At 41.1% G+C, this 11,859-nt stretch overlaps 1 protein-coding gene across 2 annotated transcripts in view; it reads right to left on the reverse strand.

Moving 5' to 3' along the window:
- Trip11 (thyroid hormone receptor interactor 11) overlaps positions 1 to 11,859 on the reverse strand; it is a 68,888-nt gene that overhangs the window by 14,792 nt on the left and 42,237 nt on the right. For both annotated transcript variants that reach the window (XM_021178679.1, XM_021178681.2), the window contains exon 16: positions 5,823 to 5,922. In XM_021178679.1, the coding sequence (XP_021034338.1) occupies positions 5,823 to 5,922 (100 nt within the window). The remainder of the gene's footprint in view (positions 1 to 5,822; positions 5,923 to 11,859) is intronic.

The raw sequence follows: 11,859 nt of genomic DNA on the forward strand, positions 1-11,859 counted from the left end.
CCTCCACACCAACACACCCACCACACCAACACACCCACCACACCAACACTTCCTCCACACCAAAACACCCTCCACACCAATACACCCACCACACCAACACACCCACCACACCAAAACACCCTCCACACCAAAACACCCTCTACACCAACACACCCACCACACCAACACTCCCTCCATACCAACCATACCAACACACTCTCCAGACCAACATACCCACCACACACCAACACATGCTCCACACCAACACACCCACCACACCAACAAACCCTCAACACCCACCACACCAACACACCCTCCACACCAACAAACCCTCAACACCAACCACACCAACACAGCCTCCACACCAACAAACCCTCAACACCAACCACACCAACACACCCTCCACACCAACAAACCCTCAATACCAACCACACCAACACACCCTCCACACCAACACACCCTCCACACCACCACATCCTCACATGCACTCTACTCTTTCAACATTTCAGAATATGCTACCGTATTTCATGTGAATCCCTCCATCTGGAATGATTTTTCCCTAGCTTCCAATCTACTTAGCCGGTATGCATCCATCACTTAAAGAAGAGATACATCACTCACTAATCTTTCTTACCCTCCTGGACCACTAGTGCCAAGTACAATGGAATACTACTTGTACAGAAAACTCTTTCAAAACAATTTAAAATTTTAAAACTAGTTCCTGGACACTTTAATCTTACTTACCTGTTCCTACAGAGTCTCCCAAATCCCTCCTCCGGTTCTTTACCACCTAACCTTGTGGCTTTCCCCCCTTTTTATATTTGGGGAAAAAATGATACTATTTATTCTGTATCCTTTTATTTATAAGCTATCAAGTTCAAGGTATACTGTACATATATTTTTGGATGTGTGTCTTCCATTTGAGCACAGCTGCCTTACAATGGACTGCACACTTAAAAGAAAAATGACTCTTCTCACAAGGTCTACCCATTGCCAACAGCTCCTCAGGCAGGGGTGGGACTTCCCACTCACCTCCTGCTGGCTGTTGGGACTTTGCCTGCCTTGAGCTCACACAGTCCATGTATGCGCTGTCCCAGCTGAGTTCAAGTGTGACTGCTCTGCTGTGTCCTTGTCACAGCTGACTTCAAGTGTGCAACTGCTCTGCTGTGTCCTTGTCACAGCTGAGTTCAAGTGTGCGAATGCTCTGTTGTGTCCCTGCAGCTGTCCGCTGCTTCTGGGTCTTTTACAACAAGTCCTTGCGTGTACTTGACTGCATGTCTTCCTGCTCTCCCCGCCTGGCTGTAACCCTTCTGAAGGAGACCTTGTCTCCTATCTATCCTAGGGCCTATGCAGTGCTTGGCATTCAGCACATAAACAAGGTAACTTGATATAACAATGAATGAATGACTGGGGATCTCTAGAAAGGACAAATAAAATAAATTACATACTGAGTGATTCAGCCATTACTCAGGAAAAGGAGATAAAGTTCACAAAATAGTCTCACAAGTACATAATTTAGTTTCCCCTTTGTTTATAAAAATTAGTTTTCAATTGTAATTTCTAAAACATCATTTAGATATTAATGTCAAACTCACTTAAAATGTAACTAGAAGTACGAAATAACTTATTTACCTAATATTCTTTTCCCTTAATTTAAATGTTGGCATTGTTGAGCATACCCAGATGTTTATATCATTACAAGTAACTTTTAACCATTTATAGCAACTCAGAAAATTTCATCTGGTACTTCTTATATGTTTCCTCTAAAACCACCACTTCTGCCAAAAACATCTAAAAAGAACTCTCTCAAAAGATCTGGGCAGCAAAGCGTCTGGGAATGTATTTGGCTTATGTTCAACAGGACAGTATATGTTTTCTTGTATAAATCATGTCCTGGAAAATGGAATGTCTTTATTTAAAATAAAAACTCAACCATTCAGCATTATAAAGGTAGTCCATGTAAAATATTTCAAGCTCATTTTGCCTCTGTAGCTTTAAAACATGTTCTTATAGCCGGGCGTGGTGGCGCACGCCTTTAATCCCAGCACTCGGGAGGCAGAGGCAGGTGGATTTCTGAGTTCGAGGCCAGCCTGGTCTACAAAGTGAGTTCCAGGACAGCCAGGGCTATACAGAGAAACCCTGTCTCGAAAAACCAAAAAAAAAAAAAAAAAAAAAACAAAACATGTTCTTATGCTTCATATATTAGAGTGAGTTTTATGGGAGCTCATTTACATACACTTAATAGATTTTCTTTTCAAAATATTCTAAGGAAATTTTTCCATTTTCAACTCATAGGAGACATTTTTAAAAGTAAACACTATTATTTAAAATTAGTTATGAAAGCCTTAAGGTACAAGTATAGGGCTTGGGACATAGATAATTTTCCTAGCATGCACAAGACAAGACCTTGGGTTCCATCCTTAGCATAGAAACAGTGAAGACATAAACTATTTTCACTGTATAGAGGCATAAACTAGCAGGTAGAACAAAAGATGTTCCTAAACTAGAACTAAGTTTCTATTGCTTATGAAACATACTTTTCTTTGCATACCACAAAACTCAGTGCTTTTTAATATTAATTACCAAATCAAAAACCATCTTTACCTTCCATTTCAATTTATCTAAACATTTTCAAATGCACAGGAATTTATCTTAAGAGCAATGAAGAAAACGGAGAAAAGAAAAGCACCCACCTACATACATGACAGCATATTTTTAATGGCTCCACTGTACTAACATGTGATATTTTCTCCTTAATAACAAGTCTCTAGGAATTCTTAACTCTGATGAACTATATAAAGACACTGTCTACTCTCTTCATGGATGGTGCCCTGACTTTGAAAGTACAGGACAGCATGTGAAAGAAGCGTTTGGATCTATGGTATAAGGAGTGGTCCAGGTGAAATGCTGAAAGAACATCTCCAGAAGGCAACAGTGACCCCTGTACCAGTCAACACTGCCTATTAAAATATAGCTTCCATAGGATCTCTTGGCGGCGGGGGGTTGTTAGCTTAACTAGTTCTTATGGTTTAAACAGTTTTCACAATTGCTAAGTGAAATCCTACTAGTGGTTTAATACTTTTGTTAAGTCTCTGCCCCTTAACAGTGTTCTAGAGGAATATGCCACTTAGGGCCTTTGCTGTTCACAACTGTCTTAAATTATTATCTTATGATGTTTTTCACATGCCATTTCCTTAGCTCCTTGAAAGGGAGCCTATCTAGCGTTCTACACAGCAACCAATGAGAAGCTGAGCAACTGGTCTTTATCGGGTGCTTACTGACCAGTAAAGCATCAGGCATCTGTCTTCATACTTCTCATACAGGGTCCATAAATACCCTTACCTCAAAACCATGGTTGCACATACGTAACATTAACAATCACATACTCTAAGAGGGACTGACGTCATCCATGTTCTGCTGCTGTAACCCTGGGGTCATACATAACCATTCTTTCCTTATGTTTGGCTGGACTGAATCATATCTAGGTATTAATGATATAATCAACCATTCTTTCTTAGAGTAAACTTCCTAATACTGTCTAAGTGTTTAAAACAGCACATCAACTAATCATCAGTCTACAGAGGCTTAGAAATAAAACAATGCTCTGCCCTTATAATTCAAGTCTCTGTGTATTTTCTTGCAACAAGGACCAATTTGTCTTTTTCAAAATTGTTTCTCCTGGCAAAAACTTTTGCTGTCTGGCCAACTTTTGTGTTAAAAATAAAGTACAGTATTACAACATCAATCAACATGTAAAGTACTTAATGACTTATAAAAACATACAGGGATGCTTTTTGAAATAAGTAAGCCAATCAAGAATTTATTTATATTATCAAATCAAGAATACAGCATTGAGAAAATAAAAATCACATTTGTGTTTAGAGATATGAAAGTGGCACTAAGCGCTGAGGTAATGTAAGAAAACACTGTTAGAAGCTCTTGAAGGCAGGAATAGCTTAGAGACACAACAGAACCAACGGTCGCGGTGTTCCTTTCCTGTCTGGGCCACACTGGCTCCCTGGGCTTTTTCAAATAGCAGTTGTACAAGCAGAAGTAAGCACAACTTTCTCTAATAATGACCCCTAATGAGCTCAAAGTTCCTACTTACTAATAATGAGTATTCACTATATTTTACACAAATAGGAACCTCGACCACCTGCCCTACCAGACACAATGAAGAAAAACTGAAAACTTTCTACTCCTAGAAGTTTAAATAGGTGCTTGTCCAAATACCAAGCACTATAACAGTTAGTCATAGACTCTTCCTTATGTGACCACGATCTACTGTGAGTGATTCAGGTAAATGTCTAAAGGGGACATGGCCTTTGATAGCAGGGCTCCTGGCACCAAGATGTCACACTCAGACAGGTGATTTGATGCAGAACTCACCGTTTCCCCTGCACTGACAGCTCAGCCGCAAGAAGGCCTTGGCCAGTCCTCTGGGTGCTCAGGCTCCTTTGGCTCACCACCGCTTCCAACTGACACTGCAGTTGCACTGGCCTTCTAGCTAGCTAGACTATATTCACAACATATGCTTCCTCTCCTTAAAGAAGCCATTTCAATAGTGAGGGCACAGTAAGAAGGACACCACTATATCTCCACAGGAACCACGGAGAGCCGAGGACAAGTCAGGCACTTTACAAACACCCATTCCCTTGATAGAATTAGTGATGTGGAAAGATCGAAGCTTTGGTACCAGTACGGAGACCTGCAAGGCCATCTCAGTGGCTATGACCTAGAGGGGACTGATGGTCTCCACTAATAGCAAGTGAGGAAAAGACTAAGCACTAAGCCTTTGTTAGGACGCCTGTTCACAACAGATGCACACTCCATTGGTCCCCTGCTGCCTAGTTCTAGGCCTACGTGAGATTCAGAACTCCCATGCTAATCAACTCGTATAATATCAAAACTCAGAACAAAGTCTCAGAGTGAAGTTTCCCCAGTGATGCCAACTCCCTTGCATTTATTACTATTTTGTTGTGTTCACTTTGGGGTCTCCTGGGGGATCTAGGCTGAATTATTTAGGTTGTACCTGTGGTCCAGTGGTTCTTGTGGGCTTACTTTCTGAGTGTCCACATCACTGTCCCTGTTTTAACAGCATCTCTGTTGTTCCAGCTACTTCTATTTTGTCTTTTCTGATCTCCATTTTGTGATACATTGTGTATATTTCTTAATTTCTTAACAGAGGTGTTACTGCTGTGGCAACAGAGACATCTCAGCCAATGTATTCCTAGGTTCCTTTACCACCTACCCAATCTCTCTAAATCATTACTAATTACACAACCCCAGAAAAGCTTCAAGCCCCTGGCTATGCCTAAACAAGAATTAGATTTAATGATGCCAAAGACCCACCCAATCATTGAGGTTCAGTTGATGATGAGTACAGGCATCAGCTTTAAAGAACTGACAGAACTGGGAAACTTTACAAGCACCAAACCCAAGTGTACTGAGTGCCTGGGGATAAGGCCATGCACAACTTAGCCACTGAGTGTAACTTCACAGAGTTACCCAGTACCTCACTTGAGAATGTGCCCTCTCTAGCCTGTTGGATATCAGCTGTAGCATGAACTATCATCAAAAAGACAAAATCATAAAAACTGGATCAGTCAAATCAGCCCCCTTGATCAATAGGAACAAGCAACACAAAGTCACAGCTCACTATCCAGGAGAGCTGACTGGCAGCCAGGCTCTCCGAATGACTCTCATTCCATTAGATTCAGACTCAAATTGAAGCAAATGGCAGTCCAACAACCGTGCCTCCCTCAGCTGTGCCAAGGTATAGCAGAAGAGCACACCGGAGTCAACAGGAGCACGGTTAGAGAGAACAAAGAAAAAAGACCTACTTTGCTTTTTAAGTTCTTCAATTTGTTCTTCTTTTAAATCTAACTGTTCTGTAAGTCTTGATGCTGAATCCAGTGCAGCATTTGCTTCATCCAAACGTTCCTGGGGGAGGAAAGCTTATTAAAAACAGTACGCAAAGTGTCCTGCAAACTACTGGGCTGGGAGGTGCTTCAGAATCAATCAATAGCTCAGCCAGTGGCGAAGCTGCACCTCAGTGACCATGGGCAAGTCTGTGCAACATACTGACCTCATACTCCTTTACAATGGATCAATGCCCTTTTACAGAAACTAAATAAAGATGCTACTAAAAGATAATATAACAATTTTTTAAGTAACAGTAACAAGATAAACCATTTAAAAGATATATACAGTCAACAAATACAGTAACAAATGGTTTTGTTCTTTTAAATTTTTGTAAGCTAACACATAAGCAAATCCCCCACTTCTTAAATGAAGCCCACCATCAACAAGAATGCACAGGAACTCTCAGCAGCATCAGGCACATGATCACAAGAACAAGTACGGCCCTGACATTGGCATGGATAACTCACTGTACTCAGAGCTTGTGTATCTCTACCTCACTGTCTCACCATCAGTTTGTGCAAGTGCCTAATACAAGACAGAAACCCTTTGTTCTCTGGGCGATGAAAATGAAGTCTCAAATTGGTCTACTGGCTACTAGCTTTTTAACCCCTTTGTAGGGACACATTTTCTCCTTTACTCTTATAGTTTGAGTTTAATGGGGATTAAAATCATCTTACTTCTAGACTGTACAGATAGTCAAGAGTTTATTGTAAAATATTTTGTTCTCCCTGTTTAAATTTGCAATACAGTATTTCTCAATAAATTACTTTTTTTTTTTTTTTCGAGACAGGGTTTCTCTGTATAGCCCTGGCTGTCCTGGAACTCACTTTGTAGACCAGGCTGGCCTCGAACTCAGAAATCCGCCTGCCTCTGTCTCCCGAGTGTTGGGATTAAAGATGTGCGCCACCACGCCCAGCAATACTAAATGTCAGAAGAACTACCCAGTCATCGCGCCATCAAAGCCACTCTCATGGCTGACTGATTTCCAGAGTAGTTGTACTAGTCTGCAATCCCACCAGCAATGGAGAAGTATTCCTTTTGCTCCACACCCTTGCAATCATGTGCTGTCACTTGAGGGGTGCTTTTTTTTTGGCCTTGGGCATTCTGATAGAATCTCAGGGTAGTTTTGATTTACATTTTCCTGATGACTAAGGATGTTGAACATTTTTTAAAGTGCTTTCCAGCCATTTGAGATTCCTCTGTTGAAAATTCATTCTCTGTACCCCATTTTTTAACTGAGTTATTTGGTTTGAGTCTAACATCCTGAGTTCTTTATATATTTTAGATATTAGCCCTCTTTTGGATGTAGGGTTAGTGAGGATTTTTTTCCCAATCTGTAGGTTGCTATTTTGTCCTATTGAGTGTCCTTTGCCTTACAGAAGCTTTTCAGTTTCATCAGGTCCCATTTGTCAATTGTTGATCTTAGAGTCTGAGCCATTGGAGTTCTGTTCAGGAAAAATTCCCCTGTGCCAATGTATTCAAGACTATTTCCCACTTTCTCTTCTATATATTCAGTGTATATGGTTTTATGTGGAGGCCCTTGATCCACTTGAACTTGAGCTTTGTATAAAGTGATAGATATGGATCACTTTGCAATCTTTTACAAGCAGACCACCAACAGGACCAGTACCATTTGTTGAAGATACTGTCTTTTTTCTACTGTATGGTTTTGGCTTCTTTGTCAAAGATCAAGTGACCATAGGTGTGTGGGTTTATTTCTGCGTCTTCAATTCTATTCCATTGATTGACCTGTCTTTCTCTGTACTAATACCATGCAGTTTTATCATTATTGCTCTGCAGTATAGCTAAGAGGTTAGGGATAGTGATTTCCCCCCAGAAGTTCTTTTATTGTTGAGAATTGGTTTTGCTACCCTGGGTTTTTTGTTTTTCCATATGAAGTTGAGAATTGTTTTCTCTTGTCTATGAAGAATTCTGTTAGAATTTTGGTGGGGATTGCATTGAATCTGTAGACTGCTTTTGGTAAAGTGGTCATTTTCACTATGTTAATCCTACCCAACCATGGGCTTGAGAAATCTGTCCATATTCTGAGGTCTTCTTGGATTTCTTTCTTCAGGGACTTTAGGGACTTGAAGTGCTTGTCATACAGATCTTTCACTTGCTTGGTTAGAGCTATACCAAGATAATTCTACCTGAAGACCCAGCTATACCACTTCTGGGCATACATATGCTACGCTATGTTCATAACAGCCTTATTCATAATAGTCAAAAGCTGGAAACAACCCAGACATTCCTTAAACGAAGAATTGATACAGAAAATGTGGTTCATTTACATAACGGAATAGTTTTCAGCTATTAAGAACAAGAACATCATGAATTTTGCAGGCAAATGGATTGAACTAGACAATATCATCCTGAGTGCTGTAACTCAGACCCCAAAGGACATGCATGGTATGTACTCACTGATAAGTGTATATTAGCCAAAAAGTACAGAATACTCAAGATACAAACCACAGACCATAAGAAGTTTAATAAGAAGGAAGGCCAAAGTGAGGATGTTTCAATCCCACTTAGAAAGGGGAACAAATCTCAGACGTAGCACTTTGACAAACTGCCACCGATATCTATGCCGGGGCCTAGCAAACACAGGAGTGGATGTTCACAGTCAGCTAGTGGATGGATCACAGGGCCCCCAATGGAGAAGCTAGAGAAAGTACCCAAGGAGCTAAAGGGATCTGCAACCCTATAGGTGGAACAACATTATGAACTAACCAGTACCCCGGAGCTCTTGACTCTAGCTGCATATGTATCAAAAGATGGCCTAGTCGGCCATCACTGGAAAGAGAGGCCCATTGGACTTGCAAACTTTATATGCCCCAGTACAGGGGAACGCCAGGGTCAAAAAGTGGGAGTGGGTGGGTAGGGGAGTGGGTGGGGGGAAGGGTATGGGGGACTTTTGGGATAGCATTGGAAATGTAAATGAGGAAAATACCTAATAAAAAATATTAAAAAGAAAAAAGAAAATATATTGGATTAAAAAAAAAAGAAAGGGGAACAAAATAATCATGGTAGGCAAAGAGAGGGAGGAGGAGAGGAAAGGTGGGTAGAATTAGGTATAGGGGTAGATAGAAGAGAAGCCTAGAGGAGTCAGGAGAATGAGTGGAAAAATGTAGCTACAGGGGGTCAGGGGAACCTCTAGAAAGTCCCAGAGACCTGAAATGTCAGAGGCTCCCAGGACTCAATGGGGATGACCTTAGCCAAAATGCCCAACAGTGGGAGATGGTACCTGAAGAGACCACCTTCAATAGATAGACAGAGCCCCTAGTGGAGGGATGGCATCACCAACCTACCTTCAAAATTTTTGACCAAGAATTATTCCTGACTAAAAGAAATATAGGTACAAAAATAGAGTAGAGATTGTAGGAAAGGCCATCCAGTGACCAACCCAACTTGGAATTTATCCATTTATGGGCAGGCACCAAATCCTGACACTATTACTGATGCCATGTTGTGCTTGCAGAGAGGAGCCAAGCACGGCTGTCCTCTGAGAAACTCTACCAGCAGCTGACAGAAACAGACATAGATACCTATAGCCAACCATTGGACTGAGGTCAGGGACCCCTGTAGAAGAGTTAGAGGAAGGGATGAAGGAGCTGAAGGGGATGGTAACCCCATAGGAAAACCAACAGTGTCAACTAACCAGGATCTCTGGGAGCTCCCAGAGACTAAGCTACCAACCAAAGAGCATACTTGGGCTGGTCCGTGATCCACTGGAATATATGTAACAGAGGACTGGCTTGCCTGACCTCAGTGGGAGAGGATGCACCTAATTCTGTAGAAACTTGATGTCCCAGGGAAAGGGGATGGGGAGTGATCTGGGAGTGGGGTGGGGGGGGGGCTGTACTCTCTCAGAGGCAAAGGGGAAGGGGGTTGGGATTTGGAATATAAATAAATGAAACAATGAAAAAAAAATCACTCTCTTATCAAAATGTGGTGGCACTGACCTGTATTACTAGAATTCTAGAGGCCAGCTAGAGCACAGCAAGACCCTGCCTCAAAACAAAACAAAAATGACCCTGAGAAGCCAAGACCACTACCAATGTAGGTAAGGAGTCTTGTTTTCAAATAACTGCAATTCATTTCTATATATGGTATAAGATGGAACCCAACTTTATTTTTGTCTGTATGGATAGTTGTCGATGTCATTTACTTTTATTGTATTTTTGTGTTGACTTTGAGACAGTCTTATTATGTAGCCTTGCTTGACTTGAAAAGCCCGATGTTCACCAACCTGGCCTGGGACTTATAGAGATTTGCCTGCTTCCACATCCTGAGTCCTGCAATTAAATCTCTGTCCAGCTAATATCATTTTTAAAATTCATGATTCCCCATCAAGAGGAATAAGCAGATATACAGCACCTAGACCAATACCCTAAAGTCCCAAAACCCTTTCCACTCCAATGGGCTGGTCCACAACAAAACTATGGTTGTGGTAGTCATGAAATTCAGCAAAACACAGTCACTTCTCATGTGAGGACCATACATCAACAAGAATGCACAAGCACTCTCAGTAGTATCAGGCACATGATCCACAAGAAAAAATTCCACCCTGAGCCAGTACCACCCTGAGAAATGACAAGTCTGTGGTGGTGAAGGAGCAGACCCTCCCCACCAGGAGTTCCTGAGATCTAAACCCCAGGAGCATCAGAGTCACTCCACTGACGTTTCTAAACACCACCGCCAAAAAAAGAAAAGAAGACAAGAGAAGGGGAAGGGGAAGGGAAGAGAAGAGAAAAAAATTTCAAATAACTTCATTTTAAATTCTCAAGTATCTGGACTCTACTTCTGGATTCTCACTCTATCCCACTGATCTAGAACATGTTGTACTGGCTCTATTCTGATATAACCCTTCCTCACTGCTCTTTTTTTTTGTTCTAATTTTCTTGGTTATCCTGAAGAATTTACCATGTAAATTCCAGACCATGTTTTTGATTGGATCTTGGTTAGGTTATGGTCCTCAGTAATCACTACAGACCTCACTACATTCTACAAGTGTGCTTCAAGCCCTCAAGGAAAACCCATGCTCCCAAGTCGTCTGGCAGGTACTGGCTGGACCTATCAAAAATTCTTAAAAGCAGAGACTGGGTGTCCCCCAAAATGACAAAATCTCTTTGATAGACAGCAGCTTCTTCCAGTACTCCCAGAGCTCCCTCCTGATGTGACCACCCTAACTGCCTGAGGACAAAAGCTATGTCCAGTGCCTGTGAATTCCAGATGAGCCTTTGATGTGTTCTTCCCATCTTGACTGCCAGCCCTCCAAACTTCAGACTGGCTTAACCAGCAATTCCCTGTAATCAACTGCATGTGTGCCCACATATAAATCATGCACACACACATACAAACACACCTTACTGATTCTGCAATCTGAGGGTTGAACTCTGATGAGGTCTGAAACGAAAATACTTTAAATAGCAATGTTATTATTCCAAATCTATAAATCTAAATTTGGTATAATGAAAATTTCAGTAATTTTTTAAAGATCTAAACAAAAATTAAAAAAGATTGAAAAAGGAAACAAAGTGGGTGGGTAGTGGAGCTGGGCGGGGGGAGGGTATAGAGAACTTTTGGGATAGCATTTGAAATGTAAATAAAGAAAATATCTAATTAAAAAAAAGCAAACAAACAGAAAAACAAACCACAGCTTCATAGTGTGACATGGGATTTTTGGTCTGTGGGGTTTGCTGTACTAGAAACAGAATCCAGGGTGTCACCTGCATTGTGCAAGCACTCCACCACTGGGCTACAGCCCAGCCCTCTTAAGAGGACAATAGAGAAGAAAGCCTCTTGGCATATTAGCACTTACATTTTGTTACTCTGTCATTTATTTGGATTTTATTTTACTTGTTTACCTTTTATTTTTACTAGTTTCCTCCTAAGTTTTTTTCTGGCTTATTTTGCTCTTTTAAAAAATGATAAACATTTTTTTTTTTTTTTTTT

This window comes from Mus caroli, chromosome 12 (assembly GCF_900094665.2).
Source record: "Mus caroli chromosome 12, CAROLI_EIJ_v1.1, whole genome shotgun sequence".
Lineage (NCBI taxonomy): Eukaryota > Metazoa > Chordata > Mammalia > Rodentia > Muridae > Mus > Mus caroli.